We start from the raw sequence: 22,942 nt of genomic DNA, 5'->3' as shown, positions 1-22,942 counted from the left end.
CCTCGGAGGCAGTGAAGGTGATCGTGCGCTGCCGGCCCATGAACGAGCGGGAGAAGGCTCTCGGCTGCAAGGCGGTCGTCAGCACGGAGAGCGCGCGGGGCCAGTGTTTCCTCCAAAACCCCGCTGCTGCTGGCGAGCCCCCGAAGCAGTTCACCTTCGATGGGGCATACTACCAGGAGCACAACACGGAGCAGATCTACAACGAGATCGCCTACCCGCTTGTGGAGGTGAGTCGTGCCTTAAGCAGACCAGAAACAGCCAACACGTAGCTCGGGATGTGGACCGAGGAGTGTTACATGGGTAGGTGATCCCTAAATAGAACTGATTTCTGGATAGGAACAGCCCTGTCTGCTCCTTCAAGAGGCTGAGCTGCAACCCTGGAGTGCAGAGGAGAGCAAAACAGCGTCCCAGTAGAAGGCTGGGATACTGGAAAGAAAAAAAAAACTTTTTCAAGCAGTCAGTGGTGCACTAAGAATAGAATTACACTTAATTGTTTTAGGCGGATGTTTATATGAAAGATAAAACCCCCTGAGCAGGCCCTAGAGACAGACAGAAACTGCAGTGGAAAGTGATGTGAGGAGAAGGGGGACAAACAAGGCTCCTGATGATTTTAGGGATGTTTTTACTGTCAAGTGAGAAACCTTGGAGAAGACAAGGAAGCTCAGCCTAGTTTACAATAGCAAAATGAGAGAGGATGTATTTGCTGCCTGTTAATACATCAGCATGGTAAACAGCTAGTGTGAGAAAGGAACCGGTTAAGAAAAAAAATCCCCAACTCCTCCCCCCACCCCAACCAATTTTGTTGGAAGAAGAAACAGGGATAAAATGGCCAGTGATAATTTTAAAATGGAAGTTTCTGATCAGGAAACAATCAGGGTCTGGAACAGTAGATTATTAGGTTAATATATTATTTATTTTCCTTTTTATTTAAACCTTAAGAAACCCACATATCTTCTGTTCCTACCATGCTTCTCTGAAATAGGAACAAGTGAAAGTAAGCCCTTCAGCTAGCTTTCCAAGAGAAAATTATTCTAAGCTAGAGAATGTCCCTTTGGCCACCCTACAATCGACTAGCATTCTAGTTGCCTCTCTGGGTTTCTTATGATTTTTCTGCCCTATAGCAAAAATAATCTGGTCTTCTAAGTGTTGTCAACAGCCTTTCCACTTTTCAAGGCTTGCATTTCTTCAATTTTTCCACTTCTGAAAGAAAACCATCAATTTATATGCTAGCAGAATGCATTTTTAAATCCTTTTACCCTAATGGCATGTGAAGATCGGGCAGTTGTTTAATGTTTACTTCCAGCTTTGCCTTCAGAATACCTTTTATGATGTGGGATTGAATCTGGGCAATGTAGTTCCAGTAGTGCAAAAGGCGAAGGTAATGGCTATTTTTTGTGGTTTTCCTCCCTTTACAGGGTGTCACCGAAGGCTACAATGGCACCATATTTGCCTACGGCCAGACAGGCAGTGGGAAATCATTCACCATGCAGGGAGTCGTGGATCCTCCGACTCAGAAAGGCATCATACCCAGGGCACTTGAACACATTTTTGAGAGCGTACAGGTAGGTGTGTGAGGATGTGGAAGAGATCCTGGTGTAAGATGGTGTGATATCGGGAAAGATGGGGTTTTTGTGTCATACCTCAAGGAGCGAGACTGGGGACAGGCTCTGGGGTGTGCTGCCTCTCATCCTAACGTTAAGCCCCATGTGTAGCCAGATGAACTGCGCCCTCATCTCCGCTGACTTTATGGACCCACACTTGAGATGTTTAAGGACCAATAGTCCCTATAGCGAGTGTGTTGAGTGGTTATACATGGGAATGAAATGCCAGGAGAGAGATGATGAAGTGCTGAAGGGAGGCAGGCACCCAGCTGGCCCTGAGGATCTACGTAGGCTGCCTACTTGCCTTCATCTTGAGAACCTTACCCAAAAATCATTCCTGTTTCGTGCAGTGTGCTGAAAATGCCAAGTTCTTGGTGAGAGCTTCCTACCTGGAGATTTACAATGAAGACATACGAGACCTTCTGGGAGCTGATACCAAGCAGAAGTTGGAGGTGAGGTGGAGTCAATGTGTCTTAATTAAGGAGTGCTTTAATTTGCTCAGATAAATGTTGTCACCAAGGTCTCGCAGAAGCGCAATAATACACTCTGTCAGAAGCTGAACGCCAGAATATGAAGTTATAGTGGTGAATATGGAAGCCAAGAGGAGATTTGGAGGCACTTTAATGAAAGTTTAGTGGCAGAAGGAATGTGATTGAGTCAGACATGTGCCCCATGTGTCCCACTTGATAGCAGCCAGTAGCTCAGCAGAAGCCACGTGAAAATCATTACTGGACAAGGATGGAATAAAGCGCTCATGGGGCAATTTCCTCCTAATCCTCTTCATGTCACGTCTGGCTCTAAAGCAGGAGGATTCTGTGCCTTATAAATGTTTAATCTGATCCACTGTAGCTGTGGATGATCTCATTATCTGTCTAAAACAAAAAAGGCTGATCCTTTTTTGAGGGGACCCAGAAGATATTACTCCCCATGGGAACGCAGGGGGAAGGTGGGCAGTTTCCAGGCACGCAGGAGGGTAAACTTTCCTGAAATCCTAATCAAGGGGCTGATTTTTCTAAAATTTACCTCTTGGTGGCTTTGCAGATCTTTTTGCCCATATTCCTGGAGGGAGCTGCAAATCTCCTGTCCTAATTTATTTCCCCAAAGGTGAAGAAAACCGAGGCACTGGCACCATCTGCAGCACAGGCATGCTGAGATGGTGACAGACCCAAACCGCCTTACGGGGCAGATTTTTTTTTAACATGCTCTTGGCTTTAAGGGAGGCAAAACCCTCTCTGCTCCGTGTTCCAAGCGTGCTTCGCCTGTGCATGTCGAGAGGGAGGGTGGGAGAAGGGGACTGCTTGCTGCAGTTTCCCATCCTTTGTTTCACATCAGCAGTGACACCGGTTTCCATGACGACGGCAGTTGGCACTGGGAGGACAGGAGTTGGGCAGAACAGTTTCCAGGGTAACACCATCACACCGGTGACAGCCGCTGCCTGTTGCTGCCTCCACCGAGTAATTAAGGGAGACAAGTCCTGCCGAGACCGAAAGCCCGGGCTGCCCCACTGCTTTCTTGTGTCCCCCAGTTCTCCTCCAGAATCTCATTTCTCTTTGTTCCTTTGCCTGTCAATGTCAGCACCTTCAGTGTCTCCAAAGTGCACAGCCACCTCCCGTGGCATGAAACCCTGTGAAGAGCAGATTTTATGGAGCTCTGTAAGGAAAATGCCCCCACTAGTCTGTCATTGAGTTGAACAGCCACATCCCCAGTTGGGTGTTCCTCAGGGACTCCGCAGCACCCTCAAATACAGCTGGGCCAGGCGCAGGCTCCTCCTGTAGCACAGGCAAAAGTCACAGTGTATGAACAGTCTGGCTGTGATTCTGTAACTGGATTCGTCCTGGGCAGTCATGGCTTTAGAACAAGGTTAAAATCCTGCCTAGTTTTGTTTTTAGCCACTTCTGCTCCATTCTGTGCCTTATAACAGCAAACACTCTATTTTATGTTGCTTCTTGTGGTGCGTGCGTCACTAAAGTCCCCAAGGCTCTTCTTTGGAAGTCACACTGCCAAACGCAGCATCTTTCACTCCATGACACCGAGTCATGACAGCCATATCTTGATATCCCAGCTCTGACACGATAGAGTTTTGGTGATGAACTCAGCAGGTGTGGGGCGTAGCGTAGCTGTTGCAAATGAATTCAGCTTGTTTAAAATTCCCAGTGTGGAGGGAGCTTCAGAGGGGCCTGGTGTAGGAGTGCAGGGATCTCTCAATTGTTTTGTATTTTTTATGGAGGTTTAATCAAGATTTTGAATGTTTCAATCATTTATTAGCATACTGTATGGAATTTTTCTTCTGCATGATTTGATAATTGCTGAAGAGGCTGTTAGATATTTAACACTGTCTCTACCCAGGTGCCTGAATAGGATTTAAAAACATCTTAAAAATGAGCTAATTTGGAGAAAAATTATTATAGTCCGCCTGTGTGGGATGGGTGTGACTTTGGGAATTTTGTCAGGGAGATCAAGACGCCCTCTCAGAGCGGAGGGGTTCAGCAAAGCACCGCTGACGATATCCGTGACTATTGAATCTGTGCTTTGATTTGTAAAACGCTCTCTATGACTGAAGAGATATGAGAACCTTTGCCATAATAGGTGAAAAAGATTTCAGTTCTTTTTTTAAAATATGCAGCTTAATAACAGGGGAGGTAGAAATCAGCTCAGCGCAGGTTTCTTGTGGCCTGGGAGATGTCTGAATCAATCCACAAACTTTTAACCTTAATTCTTTTTTGCCTGCGGAGCCATGAAGGTGGTTCCCTCTTGTGTGGTTTCATTCCTTCTTCAGAAATCTTAAAGCTTTTTGATGCAGCCAGATAACGTTTTTGCCATACTGCAGTTAATTTCTCCACATGCAAAACTCATGTAGCCTTCAAGTTTCCAGATGGTTTCCAGCCTTCCCTCAGCCTTGGTGTGCCTGGTCCTAACGTGTCCTGCGTTGTTGCTGTTTGCAGCTGAAGGAACACCCAGAGAAAGGGGTGTACGTGAAGGGGCTGTCTCTGCACACCGTGCACAGCGTGCTCCAGTGCGAGCAGATCATGGAGACAGGCTGGAGAAACCGAGCAGTGGGTTACACCCTCATGAATAAAGACTCTTCCCGCTCCCACTCCATCTTTACTGTCAATATGGAAATCTACACTGTTGGTAGGTAGCTGGGCGTCCTGTGTTAGGCCTGGGCCTAGCAGAGAGCAGAATCTGTGCGGTCTGACCAGTCGCCCCACAGCAAAATGTAGATCCTAAATGATTTTAGGTCCAGTAGAAATCAGAGTTGCACCAACATGGACATTCTTCCCAGTGTGAAATGGCTGAGTATTGTCTTTTTTTTTTTTTGATTCCCCCTTGGGAGAGAAAAGTCTTGCACTCAAACTGGGAACATATTTAAGTCTCCTTCCATTTCTTTATCTTCTCAAACCTTTACTTCCAGCAAAGGGAGCTAAATCTCAGGCTATACAATGGCTTGGAGTTCACGGGTTTTACAGCCTGGAGAAACTTACGTCGTTACCCATCCTGTCTGACCTTCTTTACAATGCAAGTCAGATCATTTCACCCAACAGTTCCTTCACTGAGCTTAATCACAGGGCACATCTTTTAAGCAAACAGCTAATCTGGGGTTTAAGATGGAATAAAAGAATCCCTTAATAATGTTTTAATGACTAATTTTCCTTTCTCGAGCATCTCATTTCCACTGGAATGGTAATAGCTGATAAAGCTGCCTCACTGGGTCTGAACATGGGCCTCAAAAAGGTTTTTTCTGGGACTAAGAAATGAATTAGTCTCCTATATTCTGTCTAGTCCTTGACCCTGGCTGAGGCTGCAACCAGCTTGGCTTTGTTTTCTTCAGCTATTTCAGCCATGGGGAGTTACACAATGTTGTCCTAAATTGTGGTTCCAGATGTTGGTGACAGTACCTCATTTTCCTCTATCCAAAATGGGCCATGGAGGATTTTTGGAATTTCTCAATTAGCACAGCGGGTGGGTGATAATCCTTGCATTATGTGGGTCTGTAAAATCCCAACTTTAATCCTAACAAGGAAAAAGAAGTATTTACACTCCTCTTTTGTGTTCCAGATGGGTGCAGGACTCTTAATCTAGCCTGCAACAATTTCTCTAATTTAAAGCTTTGAAAACCTGTTACACAGAACAAAATGGCAGGTGGGGAAACTTGTGGTTTTGGCAGTTAAATGGAAGACAGCTGGAATATTTGAGGAGAAAGTTGGGGGTTCTGGCACACTGCCCATAACTGGATGGTTCTACTAGGGTAATCATTAGTTGAAACAGTTAATGAAGTTGGTATTTATGTTGTCATCTTTAAGCTTCATGAAGAGGTGCGTGGAGAAGTTCAAACTTATTTTCCAGTTGAGCCTGTAGTAAATGAGACTTTAGAGGCAGTTGATATTTTAAAGGCTCTCTTTGCAGTTAATGTGGACTAAAGGGACCCTTTAAAGTAACAGTTTAGATTCAGGAGCAGAATTATGGCAAATACCGGGCTCTCCGGCTGCAGATGTATGAGAAGTGTGAGTTACCGTCAGTATTTTTACTGTATTTAGAGCAGCAGATGTTTTATTGCTTTACATTGTGCTTAGAGATTGATCAGTTAGTGAGGAAAACATAAATTTGGGCAGTGCTTATGCCACCAGAACTGGCCGATGGGCTCTACGGGAATTAGATGGGCAGACTTTTGGGCTGCTGCAGGCGTTTTACCAAAAGTCTGGGGACCTTGTTACACCATGGAAACGAAAGCGCTAAGCTCCCCGACCGAAACAAACAGCCTCCCTGGGTAAAAGGACTGGCAGGAACCAAAACTGCTTTTTAATTGCCATCAGTGTTTACATAAACTGTGGGGGAAGGAGGGAAAGGGTTAGAAAACCAACTTTTTGTGACTATCCGCTCACCCTAGCTCTCAGAAGGGATAGTGAGAGGGTGATCTATTTAAGGTCCGTCCCTCTGCTGTTTTTCTTTTTTCCCCAATTCTCCCAAGTCTTGACATGCCAGAAAGATCTGGAGTGAAACAAGAAGTTTGCTCTGCAGCAAACATTAAGTTCCACGTTAACAATCTGTTTCTGTAACTGGGGAAACGTCCTGGGGCAATAGATTTTATATTTTTTTGTTCACTTGTAAACTTAACTTTCCCTCATGCATCGTATTATTCATTGCTCACGTTTAGGTGTTGTCCACAGCCTTAAAGCTTAACTCTGATTAAACTGAAGTCAAGGTTTTGTAGAAGTCTGTCTGGAAAAGGGCAGACTCAATTAAAACCTTGATTTTTTTTTTGATTTTTTTTTTTTCCCTTGGAGCACTCTTCCCTTGAACTTGGGTTGTAATTGTGAGCGGTGATTGGGACATGGACATCCAAGAGTGTGGTCCAGTGCTTAGGACACTACTTTGTGATTTGGGAATGTGTGTCCAACTTCTTGCTCAGCATGAGGCTGGGAAATTTCAGTAGCCAGTGAAACCGAGGGGTTCCTGAAGTGCCCAAATGTGCTTTCTCTAGTCATAGGGGATTTGTGTCATCATGTTAATCCAGCCTCAAAATACAGGTCGGGAAGCAGATACTGTATGTGTGAGGTGTGCATCCAGGTAGCTGAGGAACTACCTGTTAACTTCAGCTCCCATCTTCTCTTGCCTTCAAGCATTACAATGGGGATGGCACCGGCTCACTGGGTCTGACTCCTCCCTGAGATCCATCTCCTCATCTGGGTGGATCGGGCTGAGTGCAGTCCTGATTTCTTGCAGTTTTCCCCTTTCTTGCCTGCATTCCTTCATTTTACTTTCTCACTGAGAATGTCATGAGTTGAGGAGGAACAGACACCTGTGTGCTGTGCCACGGCATGGTTTTACAGCTCTCTGGGCAGGAGGGGAGATCTGCTGAGCTTCTGGAACATTCAGGCTGCCTCAGGACAGAAAGCCAGATGGTGGACCTCGATGGTATCTGATAGGAAGTGCTTTTTCTTTTGAAGCCCAGCAAGAAACTTCTTGAATACATCCATTGATAAAGGTAGGTTGGATGCCAGTCTTGAGAAAAGCTGTAGTTTGGGAGGTCATGGAAAAACTGTTTCTCAGCGTAGTATCTACTCCAGCCTCTCCATGATAGTCTGCAGAGGTAAGCTCCCTGCGTGTCTCTCCACATCACATAGGCATTCAGGGAGCCTGCTCTTTCTCCTGTGCTCTCCAGCTAGCCCTGCTCCAGTTGCTGCCCAGTGACTCCTCATTTCATGCTTCCTCTCTTTTTTTCTTTCCAATTGTCAGACGTAGTTTAACTTCATGAAACAATCTGAGGAGGAACAAAGTTGAATAAACTCACAGTCTGACATTGTTACTTGCAGAGGGCTTTGTGTGAAGTTCTGAACACTGTAGGAATATGTGGAAGGGGGAGTTGTGTGTGTGTGTGTGTGTTCAGAGCTCACTGGGGAAGTAAGAATGGGCATGAATTCTTACTGTGCAGGATCTCATTCAGGAAAGCACTAAAACATGTAGTTCTAAGATTAAGTAGGTATTTATTTACTTAAGGGAGTCAGGGCCCAAACGCAGACAAAGAACAGGACTTGAACTGGAAAGTAATGCCAAGAAAGTCTTGGTTCTTGACTGTTAAGATGCTTCCTCTTAAAGAGCCTAACACAGGATTGTTTTCTTGCAGATGAGAGAGGGCAGGACCACCTTAGGGCTGCAAAACTCAATTTAGTGGATCTGGCAGGAAGCGAGAGACAGTCAAAAACAGGAGCCACGGGGGAGCGGCTCAAAGAGGCCACCAAAATCAACCTCTCCCTCTCAGCTCTGGGCAACGTCATCTCAGCCCTGGTCGATGGCAGGTGTAAGCACATCCCCTACCGAGACTCAAAGCTGACCAGGCTGCTGCAAGACTCCCTCGGAGGGAACACCAAGACACTGATGGTAGCATGTTTATCTCCGGCTGATAACAACTATGACGAAAGCCTCAGTACTTTGCGCTATGCTAATCGAGCAAAAAACATCAAGAACAAGCCCTGTATCAACGAGGACCCCAAGGATGCTCTGCTGAGGGAGTATCAGGAGGAGATTAAGAAGCTGAAGGCCATTCTAGCTGAACAGATGGGCACAAATAACTTGTCGGGTAGGAATGCCCTTAGTGGCTGCAGAGATGTTTTATCTTTGACAGAAAAAATAGGTTTTTACACATAAAATGCTCACTGGATTTCACCTCAACCTTTCCACTAACTGTTGGAGGAAGAGTTCTTTGTTCTGGTAATGGACTTGTCCTTCACTGTTGCCAAATTGACCTTATTCCACTGGTAAAGACCATCTCATTCAGTATTTTCAAAAATGACAAATTCTGTTAGAAAATGCGGATGTGATTAAAATCCTCAGATCTTCGTGGTCATTCTAGCTAGAATTTGGTCAGTCCCACACGAGAGGTTTCATCTGGCAGAGCAAAAATGATCTGTGAAAGAAATAATAATATAGAATTCTTTATTAAATATCTATACATGTTTTCAAATTTAGCATTCAGCCCCTGTTCTACTACACTGTGAATTTCTGACATGACCAGAAGTGTTTTGCCCTGCTGACGGGGAGCAGCACTGTCCTCTCTCTGAGGATTCAGCCCAGCCTCAGCAGACTTGCTCTTTGCTGTTAAGTAGGAATAGCAAATGTGGGAACAAATGAGTAAGAGCAGTCTTTAGGGAGCTGATCACCTTTTGAGAATTATCCCCTAAAAAAGGGCAACTTTCAGCAGAGGAATAAGGCTGTAAGATTTTTTTTTTTTTCCCCCTCGCACATTCTGCCACCTTTCAAAAACAGCTGTGAAGAAAGAAGGCAATTTCCTTGCACGTTTCATCTCTTTCCCAGTGTCTTTTATCTTCTAAATCGGTTAGCATAGCCCTGGAAAATTCTCCTGTTATTCTGTGAAAGAGATTAAATTTGTATTTGCTTTCATATACCTGAATCTTAAACCTCTCCCCATCTGCTCAGCGCTGACTCCTCTCCCCACACCTAAGGAGTCCCAGGCCAGTGGGTGTTTTGGCAGCACAGATGCTGGCACACGAGCACAGTTTAAAGGAGCACACGGATTGTGATGTTCTTTGCTGGCAGACAGGTTCTTTGTTCTGTCTCCAGGCATTCTACAGACAATCCCACCCAGTAACTGTGAGTGATTTTTCTTTCTGCTTTGCTTTGTAGGGCTTCTACCTGCTGAGACTGCTCACCTGGCAGCAAAGCCAGGTCCCCTCCTCAAACCCCAGTTAGATCTTGAAACAGAGAAGCAGCTGATCAGAGAAGTAAGTCAGGAGGGGGTATCCCATAGCCTCTTTGACTAAGGCTTGTGGGTTTTTATAATAATTGTTACAAATATGGTGTAGAGCTGTGTGGTTCAGCCTTTTCAGAACACTTCTCTTACTGTTTTTTGGTCCTCGGGCTTCTCCTGCAGACAGAACGTGTGTTGATGGAGGCCTTATTTACAATGCCGCTTTCTCTCAGCATTGTTCCCACCTCTCTGGAGATTAATTGGAATGGATTCCCAAGAATTTTTGAAGTAACTACATGTGAAACTAAATGTGATTCCTCCTGTCAGAGGAGGGAGAAATAGGGAAGAGGAAGGCAGTAGTCAAAGATGTTAGGAGAAGTACAGGAATGAAGATAGGGAGGGGGTATGTAGCCAGGAGGAAGAATGAGGAGTTGGGGGCCAGGAGGAAATAAAACTCCCTCCTTGCTCTTTAGAAAGCTACTTCCAGGGCACGGCATCTCCCCAGGATAGCCATTTCCAGGGATAAGTAGTCACCTTCCATCAATACTGTGTCAACTTAAATCAAAGAGTCAATGAATACTGGATGGTGAAGCTTTATTGGGGTGGACAGAAGATGTGACCTAGACGTGACCCTGTGCACAGTCAGGAGTAGGGCTGTTGTGTCAGCTCTCTGCTGTGCCTTTCAGGAGTACGAGGAGAGGCTGGCCCAGCTAAAGGCCAGCTACGAAGCGGAGCAGGCGTCCCGTGCCCGCCTCGAAGAGGACATCAGTAGCCTGAGGAGTCACTATGATCTCAAGCTGTCTGCTCTCGAGGAGAACCTCAGGAAGGAAGCAGGTGTGGACAAGGCAGGTGAAGGGTGCACAGCACAGGCTGGATGTTCCCTGATGCTTTAGGCATGAGCAGACACAGACTGTTTCTGCAAAGTCACATTTTGCAGCAGCCGCTGCAGCCTTTGAAGTGGCAGTGACTGCTACTGCAGCAAGTGCTGCCTGGCACCAACAGCAGTCCCTGCTCTCAACCCCAGGAGCAGTAACTCTGGCTCTCCTGGGCCACTTATGAGACTCTCTGTCCCAGCTTTGTCCTCTTCCTATTTATTTCCCTGACTTATTTTCCCCATCAGGACCAGCCTGGCCCTACCCTGTAAGCCTTGAGGCCACAAAATGCGATTTTTTTGCCCACGTAGCTGTGAGTTTCTTCTGGTTTAGGGCAGCGTTTGGAGCAGAGGTTTGAGCTGCTGAGATGACTGGCTTGATCCGATTGGCTTTGCACAACCCACATGCCCAAGCTGAGGGTGGCTGCAGCAGCCTCTTCCATCGCATGCAAATGTGATGCAGCCCTTGGTCTCCCGGTGGATTATCAACACCATCGCTCTGCTGGAGGGTGGATATTCCTCGCACATACCTATAAATTGTTGCCAGCTCTCCTCTTCATTACTGCTTTTTGTTTATACTTCTGCAGTGCCTCAGAGCCTGTTTTGCAATGTGCTTGTACAGCACTTATTGCCCAATATTAATTCTTGAACCTATATTCTTAATTTTTGATGCTATCACTTTCTAAGGTGAGAGGTTCTTTTTTTTTTGTTTGTTTTTCCCCTCTCTGATTACAAACGTGCACCTCCCCACCCTCAGAAATTGTGTGCGAACATGAGGACCCCGGCTCTCCCCACCCTGTAAAATCGGCAGTCCTTACATGATACACCCTCTGGGTCTTTTATGGATAGAACGTGTGTTGATGGAGGCCTTATTTACAATGCCACTTTCTCTCAGCATTGTTCCCACCTCTCTGGAGTTTAATTGGAATGGATTCCCAAGAATTTTTGAAGCAACTACATGTGAAACAGTAAAATCTTTTTACTGACCAGCATAAATGACAGACCTTTTCTTTCCAGACACATAGTTTTTGGCTTTTGGTGAAGATTGTGTGTGATGTTTTCACAGATTTGTGCTCTAGTTTTGCAGAGCTCGTTCCTTACGTTGTGGGTATTTCCTCTTCAGCTGCTGTGAAGACTGAAACTACTCCTGATGAGGCACCTTTGCCTGAAGACTCTGGTGCTGCAGCAGATGAAGAACCAATGTCAGCCCAGGTACCCTTCAGGCTACTCTACCCCCCTGGGTTGAATAAACCCAAGTGGGTAGCATCGTGCTTCGTCCATCCCAGTACTCACACTGCATCTTTTCAGAGGCGCAGCCTTTGGTTTCCTCTTGTCCTCAGGACCCAGCAGAGCCTCGGACTGTGCAAGAGGCTGGTGGTGTGAGCAGGGGAAGTGTTGGAGCAGCAGCGGCTGGTGCTGCTGAGGGGATTGTGCTGCCTGCAGACCAGCAGCAGGTGCTTGCCAGGTCAGTGACTACGCTGCTCCTGCTAACTGCCTCCTGGGCACTGCCTACAACACACAAAGGCAAGAAGCAACCCTGTTCTTTCGTGATATTACAACTGTTGAGCTTCAGCTGCCAGTTCAGCGCAGCACAGAACTAGGCAGATGCATATTCTTTACTCCCAAATTAACTTTGTCCTATTTGGGCAAATAAATAGCTGTTAGCTGCGGCATTCAATGATGCCAAGTGCCAGAATTATGAAAGAAAAATCTGGAGATGTCTGTGTCAGCAGACAGGGATGCAAAAAGGCTTGCTTCCCTGATAACAAATCCTGCCTAGATCTGTAGGCAGGGAGTCTCTTCCTTCTCTGGCTTATTGCAGGTGTAATTTATGAGGAGTTTATAAAGCTGAGTCTGGTGGTTGCTGACAGAGCTTAAGTGTCCAACCCGGCCTCCCTTTCCTCTTAAAAATGTTTCTTGAAGGGTACTTGGAGCCTTCTCTTATCAGTTCAAGGTGGCAAGGCCTTCCTGCTGCTCACAGCACGTGTGGGTGGAGGAGAGTGCATCCTCCTGGACTCTCCCTTGTCACTGAGGTTGCTTTTGCCTCTGGCTCACACATCTGACAATGTTTGCAAGATGTCAGCCAGAACTGACCTCAGGATTTCCCAGTAATCACATTTTAGGGGCAACATTAGACCCTGGGCCTGGAGCACGGGGCTGGGATGCCAGGGCTGCCTGGGCTGTTTCAGAAATACATGTTTGAAGCAAATTCTGCTGATTTCTCTCTTTTACTCTTGTGTGGAATTATATTAAAGTAAGAAATGCCCAACATAAAATATATTGTGGGTGATGGAGTTTGATTTGGAAAAGCCTTGTGTTTTTTGATGGGTCTTTCAGCTGAAGAAGGAGCTATTAAGAAATCTAGAAGAGCAGCATCTGTAATTTGTGGGTAGTTCTGTCTATTAACAGAGAGGTCTCCAAATAAGCCATTTGTTTTAACTCTCAATCACATCTTAATAGTCCTATTGCAGCGTTTCTTTTTGTGACAAACAAGGGAAAAATGTTCTTCTAATTACACTGTTAAAATCAAAGTTCTCTGCAGATGAGGCAGGAGGGTTTGGTTCTGCAGGTGTGGGGCTTTTTGAAGCTGCCTGTTAAAAGCTTTACAGGTCCAGGCGGCTGTGAGATCTCCGATACTCACGCAGCAGAGCGAGAGTCAGTCGTCTGTTAAGCAAACGAACTGAAGGCTGCTTGGCAAGCACGGTAAAGTAGAATAGCAGGTCATCTCTGGTGGAGAATGAGCTCTTTCGGATGGGTTTGAAAATTAAGAGGCTATTATCAGCGGAGCTTTTAACAGTGGTGGGATTTTCCCTAATTTGAGCCAGTGCTGGCCAGCCTGAGCTATCTGCTCTGCTGCAGATTCCCATGCAGACAAAGAGAACCGCTCTGGAGCGTGGCTTTATTTCTGTGTTGGAGCGTACAGGGCCATTTGGCATGCACATCAGACCAGCTTGATTTCAAAAGTGGGTCTGTGCCTATGCTCAAACAGCGGTGCTGAGGTTGCCCAAGTCATCCACCCTGGCCAGTATTGCCCCAAAAAGGAAATTGCACTGTGGTGTCCAGCTGTACTACTCCTAGATCCATTTAAGATATTACTTTGGGTAATTTTGACAGATTTTGTGCTTGAGAGTCTTTCAAAGTAGAAAGTAAAAATCGAAATAATATATTCAATATATGTATCAGTAAGAATTTAAACATAAATTCCACAAAACGGGGTTTTTAAAAAGAATTCTGTGAGCGTAGCTACAGATTTCTGGACAGAGGTGCTCAGAATAACACACGCTTTGCCTTGGGTCCACAGGAATATCAATGACAGAAAGTGTTAACAACGGTAGAATTTGCCGTGATTACTTGGGGCAGCAAATCTCATCAGAAATCACTATTTTCTGTACTGTGTCTTCCCAAACATCGTTTCCTCCACACAAGTCTTAGCACTTTGTAGTGCTAAGAGAAGCGTTTGCCTTTTCCAGGCTGCAGATGCTAGAGCAACAGGTGGTTGGAGGGGAACAGGCTAAAAACAAGGACCTCAAAGAAAAGCATAAACGCCGGAAAAAATATGCGGACGAGCGGAGAATGCAGCTGGTGGCTGCACTGCAGCAGTCTAACGAGGACAGCAGTGATTGGGTTCTGCTCAACGTCTACGACTCCATCCAGGAGGAGGTTCGAGCCAAGAGCAAGCTTCTGGAGAAGATGCAGGAGAAGGTGAGCAGCTCCCTGCTATCGCTGCTGACGATTTAGGGAGCATCTCTTTCCTCCTCTGTGTACCCCTTTTTTTTTTTTTTTTTTTTTTAAGGTTAAGGAGGAGTTTTAGGGCAGTGTGTTTAGACAATGACTGTGGCTGTGTCTAATATTTCCTACACGTGCCTGCGTTAGTACTTACAAGGTTGCTTGAGTGTACTTTTCTGAAATATCGGATGCAGCAGCCCTCAGGGTGATGAATTAAGTTGCTGACACCCAAAACCCCACTGTTTTCATGGCTGGTCTCCTTGCGCAGCACACTGTCTGAAGGAGGATATCTGGTGATGGGAGAGGATGCTACTCCCTCTACTGACCCGTGCAATCTATTGCACAGCTTCCTTCAGGCATCACACCTGCCTTCCTGGAAGAAATTACACCGTGAAAAGTTTTCTAGGGGAGAAAAAAAAAAAAAAAAGGCAACGTTCTGAAATTTCAGGCACACTTGAAACCAGTTTTGCTCTCATGAGGCAGAATCAGAGGAGCTTCAAAAAAATCTGTGTGTATGTGCAGTCCTAAATCTGCACATTAAGAACTTGCTTTATTTCTGTATTTAGATTATCAAAGAAATATTGCACCTTTTTCATCGAAGTTAGGAACTCCCAAGAATTCATTAGTAATGAATTAGACCACACTAGTAAGATTAACACAACATCCATTCAAAGACTTTGGAGAAACATGAGAAATCTTTAATTAAAACAGACATGGAATAATCTCTCCACACAAATCTGATCTGCATTCTTAACGATAAATTAAAAATCTTCCCAAATAGCGAAGCTTTTTTATGGGTCTTTCCATCCCTCTGCCTACAAATTCTTGTATTCGCAGTAACCATCAGCCTCTCTCCTTTATAATCCCAATGACTTATTCTGTCCCAGTTGCGGGCTGCCGAGACCGAGATCAAAGATCTTCAGTCAGAGTTTGAGCTGGAAAAGATCGATTACCTCAGCACCATCCGCCGCCTGGAGCGAGAGCTGATGCTTTTCCAGCAGCTGCTGGATCAGGTGCAGTCCCTGGTCCGCCGCGACTGTAACTACAGTAATCTGGAGAAGATCAAGCGCGAATCCGTCTGGGATGAGGAAACCGGCTGCTGGAAAATTCCAGAGCCTGTCATTCAAAAAACCCGCCTGCCCGCAGGTAAGAGGGTCTCCATGGTGCTGCCGGTGCGTGGCTGCTGCTGGGCTTGGCCGAACACATTTGGGCTGCGCTCGCTTGTAAAATCTGCCACATGCAGAAAGTTTGTCTAGAGAGTTCGAATGACGCCATCTAATGCGACGCATGGTACGGATCCTTCCGGAGTATCTGTGAGGCCAGTGACCGGGGCGGTGCTGCGGATGGGTTAATTGTTCTAGAGAGCACAACCCTGTAACACCTGTCTCTGCTCACAGCAGTTCCAGCCCTGCCGCAGCCCAGACCTGCCCAGAAGAGCCCTTCAGCCGAGAGCCAAGACGTAACGGTACAATGCTTTTCTCCTCCTTTTTTGTATTGTATTTTACCAATTTTTGCCGTATTTCCAAGCCGTAACCCAAGGGCTAGCGCAGAGTCTGACTCTGCTGACAGCGTTTTCCGCTTCCAGCCTGAGGAAGACCGCTACAAACTGGTGCTGAACAGGAGCGACAGCGAGACCATCGCCAGCAACTACTTCCGCTCCAGACGGGCCAGCCACATCCTCCACCCTGACCCAAGCAAGAACAGAGGTGAAACATGCCTTTTCCTATGGATTGCTGACATTAATCTTCCCCTTTTGGTTTGTTTTTTTTTTGTGTGTGTGTGGTTTTGGCTCAGCTTCCTCTCCTTTTTCAGCTCCCCTGGGGCCAGACGGGGCTCCAAGCAGCGCCTCGGCCATGCCTCGGCCCTTCCGCCTCCAGGCCCTCACCTTGGCCCCGCTGACCGCTGCCGCCACCACCAAGCGCAAAAAGGGCAAAGCTGACTCCAAAGGTCCCCCCCCCTGACCCCACCACTGCTGAGGTGTCTGGCAACGCAGGAAGACACCCAATCTCTGTGGTTTTGCACCAAAACACTCTCACTCTGCATCGGGGTGTGACACAGAGGGGGAGCTTGCTGTTACCATGTTCTCTTAACACCTGTACACACACACCCCGCCGCTGCAATAAACGAGTCTGACACTTTGAGGCCATTTTGAGGTCTTTTACTGCGAATCTGCCTGCTCGGGCGGCAGGGCCGAGGCGGGGAGCGGGCCGCGGCCGGGGTCCAGCCCCGCGCTGCCCGCCGAAGCCTCGCCGCCATCTTCCTCCTCAGCGGCGGTACGGTGGCCGCGCGCGGGGTCACGATAGCGTCCCGGTGATTGGCTGGCGCGGAGGAGCTGTCTGTCGGTGATTGGAAGACAAGAGGCGCGGCGCCTGGCCCTGATTGGCTGCTCGTACCCGCCCGCTTCCGGGGCAGCTTGGCGCCGGCGAGCAAGATGGCGGCGGCCGCGCTCCGGCTGTGGTGGCTGCTGGCGGTGGCGGCGGCCGGGGCTGAGGGGGGACCCCGCACTCTGGTGCTGCTGGAGAACGGCAACCTGAGGGACACGCACTCGCTCTTCTTCCGCAGCCTGGCGGGTAGGGCTCGGGGAGGCGGCTGGGGACCCGCGCCGGGCTGAGGGAGGAGAATGGAGTTCCCTAGGGCTGAGGGGGGGCCGGCCGGGGTCCCCTGCTCAGGCTGAGGGAGGAGGCTGAGGGTGAGAGGGACGGTTGGGGTCCCCTGCTCAGGCTGAGGGAGGAGACTGAGGGTGAGAGGGACGGTTGGGGTCCCCTGCTCAGGCTGAGAGAGGAGACTGAGGGTGAGAGGGACGGTTGGGGTCCTCTGGTCAGACTGAGGGAGGACATTGGGGTTCTTTGTGGGAGAGAGGGAAGTTTGGGGTTCCGGAGTCGGGCTGAGGGGGGAGATGAGCGTTGTTTCCTCAGTCGTGCCGTGTTTTCAGGTGCCCTGCAGCGTTGGTCCCCACTTGATGAGTGTCAGCGGGGCATCTTTGCAGCAGAGGGGCTCCTCAGGGGCGTGATCCCCCTTGGTTTTATGTGGGGACACCCCGGTGGTGCTCCCCGAAAACCCCTAAGCGACGTTTTCCAAAATACTCCTGTTTAGTGGGGAAATAAAACTCAGGATCTTGATGCTGCTTTGCTGGTACTTGTGCTGATTTTTTTGAAATGTGAAAGTTGTCAGTTTTGTCTTATGTCTGCAGACAGGGGCTTTGATCTCACTTTCCGGACAGCGGATGATGCGGGCTTGTCCTTGATAAAATATGGAGAATTCCTGTATGACAACTTGATCATCTTCTCGCCATCCATAGAAGGTAAATACAGGAGGGGAGAACTTGTGTTCTTGGAGTTTAGTGGCATATTTGGAAGGGGATTTCCAACTGGTTTGTGAATTAAATCTTACACTTTGGATGTTATCCTTTGTGTCTTGCATCCGGTAGGAAACTGCAGATACGTCCAGGGCTTTAACGGTGGTTCTTCCAGCTGCAAGAGAAATTATTTGGTGTTTTGTCATGGTATTATTTCTGAGACCTACTCATGAATTTCTGCTGTGTGCTTTCAGATTTTGGTGGAAACATCAACGTGGAGACCATCACCGCTTTTATTGACGGTGGCGGCAGTGTCCTTGTCGCTGCCAGCTCAGACATTGGTAAGTACAAACATTTGTCAGAGCAAATTAACACATTTCAGCCACTTCTTGTTAACAGACACCTACGCTCCTTGTGCTCTGCAGTGAGCAAATAGTTTATTCATCCTTCTGTGAGTTCCTGCAACAAAACTGATGAGAAAACGTCGTTTCTCATTGTGGACCTCAAGGTCTGAGCTGTAAGGAAATGGGTGATAAATAACATTTATTGACATTTTGAATGGGAATTTAGCTCAGGGAGGTTGCAATGTTTCTTGGGATTTGGCTTGTAAAATGTCGAATGTGTGACTCTAAGCTGAATTTGCCTTTTTTGTTGAGTGCTGAGACTAGTGTTATGACCTGAACGTGCCATGTAACAGAGAATCCGTTTTGTCCTTCCAGGCGACCCGCTGCGAGAGCTGGGCAGCGAGTGTGGGATCGAGTTTGATGAGGAAAGGACAGCTGTCATCGACCATCACAACTACGATATATCTGACCCTGGCCAGGTAAACGGGTTTGCCTACATGTTTTGGGCTCATTTAATGATGGGTTAGGTGTAAAGGTTTAGGGATGAATCTTCTGTCCTTTTTCCTTCATCTGTTCTTCGCTCTCCCACTTTCCTCCCAGGAAGATCATAAATCATGCTGCTCCGCAGCGTTCGGTCATGCTGCTGTCGGGAGCACTGACACATGAAGCTCTGCACGTTTGGGTTCTCTGCTCTCAAATCCATCTTTCTAAATATCCTGGGTTTGATCTTTCAAATTATAGTTTCAAATTTCTGCCGTGTCTTGGGCATTCACACCACAATTACTGGCGGTTTTGAACCCTCTGAGTGGATATGGGAAGGAAGATTTTCAGTCCCAGAGATCAGTGTAGAAATGTACACATCTCTGTGAGGGTTTTTTTTTCCCCCTAGTGTCATCCAGTACTTCAAAATTCAAAACTATATTAAGGTCTGAACTAAATATATTCTAATTTTTATTTAAACTAAACTGTTGAAGCAGTATATGGATGTTGTCCTAGTTTAAGGGTGAAAGCTTCTAAATATGGGGAAGTAAAATACTGTGGGTATTGCTATCTTTATCAAAAGGTGGTTTAGATTTCCTTATGTATCAGTGTTAATTTGATCATAATTAAACAAAAAAATGCTGGTTTTTTGCTTTTTAATTGAATTGCAATTTTAATCCAACAGCTGCTCAGTTTTAATTGCCTGTAAAAACCAGGTTACCTTTCAAATAACAAGAAAAGCTGTTTCCTGTTAGAACCTGACAAACATCAACCCACCAGCCCGTTCACGCCAATGTCTCTTGTTTCTCCCAGCACACGCTCATAGTTGCAGACGCTGAAAATCTCCTGAAGGCCCCCACCATTGTGGGGAAAGCAGCGCTGAACCCCATCCTTTTCCGAGGAGTTGGGTAAGCGACTTGCAGTGCCGTGTAGGAAGGGAGGTGAGGGGGCTGTTGTCGGGGAAGCAGAGCAAAAATATGTTTCTTAATGTGAATTAGTGAAGCTTGACTATGTATTTTGAGGAAAACATTTTATTTCTTGGTGTGTGCGAGCTCTGCGATTCTCTTGCCACACCCGAAGGATGAGGAGGTTCGTGTGGTTGAGCTGGTGCCTGTGTGGGTGTGGGGGGTCAGGGGTCTTGGTGCTGCTCACCGTGCCTCTCCCTGCAAGGATGGTGGCTGATCCCGACAACCCGCTGGTGCTGGATATCCTGACCGGCTCTTCTACCTCCTACTCCTTCTTCCCAGATAAGCCTATTACTCAGGTATGCTCTGTGATTTTTTTTTTTTTTTTTTTTTTCTCTCTTTTGGTGAGTACTACTACAGAATCACAGAATCATCTGGGTTGGAAAAGCCCTTGAAGCTCCTCCAGTCCAACCATGAACCTCACCCTGACCGTTCCCAACTGCCCCAGATCCCTCAGCGCTGGCTCAGCCCGACTCTTCAACCCCTCCAGGGATCCCGGGGACTCCCCCCCCTGCCCTGGGCAGCCCATTCCAACGCCCAACAGCCCCTTCTGCACAGAAATCCTTCCTCAGAGCCAGCCTGACCCTGCCCTGGGCAGCTTGAGGCCATTCCCTCGGGGCCTGGCGCTGGGGCCTTGGCTCCAGAGACTCATCCCCCCTCTCTGCACCCTCCTGGCAGGGAGTTGCAGAGGGCCAGGAGGTCTCCCCTCAGCCTCCTCTTCTCCAGACTGAACCCCCCCAGTTCCCCCAGCCGCTCCCCAGCAGACCTGTGCTCCAGATCTACGATTGAGTCCCTCAGATATCAGCAACTTGGGGAAAAAAGCTGGAGTGCTTAATCTGATTGGTTTTGAAAGGGTCAGGCTGTCGTCTGCTTTCTGACATTGCCCTGGGAATCTTCCTTGGATTTTAGTTGCTGGGAAAACATCCATTGTGAGGGAAGCTTTGGAAGAAAGGCCAGCTTAGATCAAAGTGCATCTCCTGGTCTCGTTCCACTCAGAGAGGGCAGAAGCTGTGACAGCTGTTACTGTTTCTCACAGGTGATTAGTGACAGAACAAGAGGGAATGGTTTTAAACTGCAACAGGGGAGGGTCAGACTGGACGTTAGAAAAAAATTTTTCACAGAAAGACTGGAATAGGCTGCCCAGGGAGGGGGGAGTCCCCATCCCTGGGTGTGTTTAAGGGCCGTTGGGATGAGCTGTGGGGGGATGTGGGGTAGGGGAGAACTTTGTCGAGTCAGGCTGAGGGTTGGACTCGATGACCCCGAGGGGCTTTTCCAGCCTGAATGATTCTGTGGTTATTCTGAGCTTCTCGATTTCTACTTAATGGCAGTCTGTGCTAGCTACAGATTGTTCCACTCTCCTTCAGTCACCCCTGATTGGCTAAACGCTCGTCTAAACACGCTCCTTTTCAGTACCCACACGCGGTGGGGAAGAACACCCTTCTGATCGCGGGACTCCAGGCCCGGAACAACGCCCGCGTTGTTTTCAGCGGCTCCTTGGATTTCTTTAGCGACGCTTTCTTCAATTCTGCTGTGCAGAAGGCTACTCCTGGCTCCAAGAGGTATGTTGGCTTCCTGGCGTCCCTGGCTGAGGAATATTTGGAGTGTTGGTTGGTGAAGAAAGTCCTGGGAAACAGGCAACAAATATTCACTTTATGGGAAAGGGCAGAAAGCTTGAATTAAATCAGGTGTGACGTGTTGCTTTGTCCTCCTTTAAGCCTGGCTGGCTTTTTGTTTCTTTCGCATCTATTAATGGTTTGGTTTTTGGCACACAGTGTATTTTTTTCAGCACGGCTGCCATCCTTTCTCAACCTTCCTTCATCCGCAGGTACTCGCAGACGGGTAATTACGAGCTGGCTGTTGCCTTGTCCCGCTGGGTGTTCAAGGAGGAGGGCGTTTTGCGTGTCGGAGCCGTGTCCCACCACCGCGTGGGGGAACTTGCACCGCCCAACGCCTACACTGTCACCGACCTTGTGGTAAGGCTGCCTGCGCTGCGGGCAGGAGGGGACGTGGCACCTGAAAAAAAGGAATTTAGGAGAATTTGAGCTCGGAGTGGGTCAAGGTTTCTTTTCAGGCGTCGCTCGTTAACTTCATGCCTCGTGGGTTCGTTCCAGGAGTACAGCATTGTCATCGAAAAGCTTTCCAACGGCAGGTGGGTCCCTTTTGACGGAGACGATATTCAGCTGGAGTTCGTCCGCATCGATCCCTTCGTGCGGACCTTCCTGCAGAGGAACGGTGGGTTCCCCTCGCTGCCCCCACCCCACCCGGGGGGCTCTTTTTTTAACGGTAGAACCTGCGGTGGCTCCCCCTGCTTCCCACCTCAACCCAACGTCGCTGCCGTTTCGTTCTCAGGCGGCAAATACAGCGTGCGGTTCAAGCTGCCGGACGTCTACGGGGTGTTCCAGTTTAAAGTGGATTATAACCGCCTGGGTTACACCCACCTCTACTCCTCCACCCAGGCAAGCGTGGTGGGAGTTGGTCACCAAGAGGGAAGGGTGCCCGGGGCTGCCAGGCTGACGGGGCTATTCTCTCTCTTCCCAGGTGTCTGTGCGTCCCCTCCAGCACACGCAGTATGAACGGTTCATCCCCTCAGCGTACCCGTACTACGCCGGTGCCTTCTCCATGATGGTTGGTCTCTTCATGTTCAGCATCGTCTTCCTGCACATGAAGGAGAAGGAAAAATCCGACTGAGCTCCCTGGGGGAGGAGAAGCCTTTTCCCCAGGGATGGACAGCGCCTGAGACCCGCGTTGGTAACGTGTGAGGACTGGTAGGTGCTGGAGAGCTGTGGATTTGCGTTTGGACTTTTTATTTTTACACGTTGTGGGGAATTAATAGGAAAGAAAATGCGATTTGGGGGGGAAATCTGTCACCGAAGCATCTGCAGACATGGAACTGTGATGCCTTTTGTTGTTCCTTGATGACTCTTGCCCCGCCGTTGGGATGATTTTGATTCGAGATGAACTCCCTTCTCAAAATAAAGTCTCGTTCCTGTCACCCTGGGTTTGACATAAGTGAATTCACTGTGTGGGGCTTTCGGCTGCGTCCCTGGACTTGCAGGTGGCACTTGAGGGACACATCCCTGTGTGACCCTCGCTGGCGCGGGGTGTCCATGGGGTGGGCTGTGAGGGAACAGTCACACGGCGCTGAGCCCGGAGCACACCGAAAGGCAAAAAGCGGGGAGTCTGGGGTGCGTGGAAGGGCTTGGGGCACCCCAAAAAGCACACTGAGGGGTCTGGGGTGTCACCAAAGGCACACTGAGCAAGATGGGGCACCCCAGAAAGCCACGCCGTGCACTCCAGAAAGCAAACAGGTGGGTTCAGAGACACCCCTAAAGGCCTTGGAGCACCCCAAAAAGCACACTGAGGGGTCTGGGGGGCCAGGGAAAGCGGCAAGAAGATGCGTTCCCCAGAAAATTGGGGTGGAGTGGAGGAGTTGGAGGGAGGAGGGATGGAGTGAAGG

At 48.1% G+C, this 22,942-nt stretch overlaps 2 protein-coding genes across 3 annotated transcripts; both read left to right on the top strand.

Moving 5' to 3' along the window:
- The first annotated feature begins 8 nt into the window (after positions 1-8).
- On the top strand, positions 9-16,529 carry KIF17 (kinesin family member 17). 2 transcript variants are annotated; one of them, XM_074924646.1, is made up of 14 exons: positions 9-227; positions 1,416-1,562; positions 1,952-2,053; positions 4,544-4,733; positions 8,224-8,676; positions 9,741-9,838; positions 10,491-10,638; positions 11,799-11,887; positions 12,016-12,140; positions 14,146-14,377; positions 15,289-15,547; positions 15,799-15,866; positions 15,987-16,116; positions 16,196-16,529. In XM_074924646.1, the coding sequence occupies exons 1-14, from the start codon at positions 39-41 to the stop codon at positions 16,360-16,362; spliced, it is 2,397 nt and encodes a 798-aa protein (XP_074780747.1). In that variant the 5' UTR covers positions 9-38; the 3' UTR covers positions 16,363-16,529. The 2 variants fall into 2 exon arrangements, with proteins under 2 accessions (XP_074780747.1, XP_074780746.1); XM_074924645.1 differs by having other exon boundaries at positions 11,992-12,140; positions 15,987-16,107; positions 16,214-16,529.
- Positions 16,530-16,819: 290 nt separating this feature from the next.
- DDOST (dolichyl-diphosphooligosaccharide--protein glycosyltransferase non-catalytic subunit) lies at positions 16,820-22,477 on the top strand. The gene is made up of 11 exons (XM_074924792.1): positions 16,820-16,971; positions 17,592-17,702; positions 17,951-18,037; positions 18,416-18,519; positions 19,334-19,428; positions 19,691-19,784; positions 20,896-21,044; positions 21,311-21,458; positions 21,597-21,717; positions 21,835-21,941; positions 22,024-22,477. Exons 1-11 carry the CDS (start codon positions 16,833-16,835, stop codon positions 22,171-22,173), a joined length of 1,305 nt encoding a protein of 434 aa, XP_074780893.1. The 5' UTR covers positions 16,820-16,832; the 3' UTR covers positions 22,174-22,477.
- The last annotated feature ends 465 nt before the right edge of the window (positions 22,478-22,942 follow it).

Source organism: Athene noctua, chromosome 22, assembly GCF_965140245.1.
Source record: "Athene noctua chromosome 22, bAthNoc1.hap1.1, whole genome shotgun sequence".
Classification (NCBI taxonomy): Eukaryota; Metazoa; Chordata; class Aves; order Strigiformes; family Strigidae; genus Athene; species Athene noctua.
The sequence above is the reverse complement of the archived record's forward strand: the minus strand, read 5'-3'. Positions and strand labels throughout refer to the sequence as shown.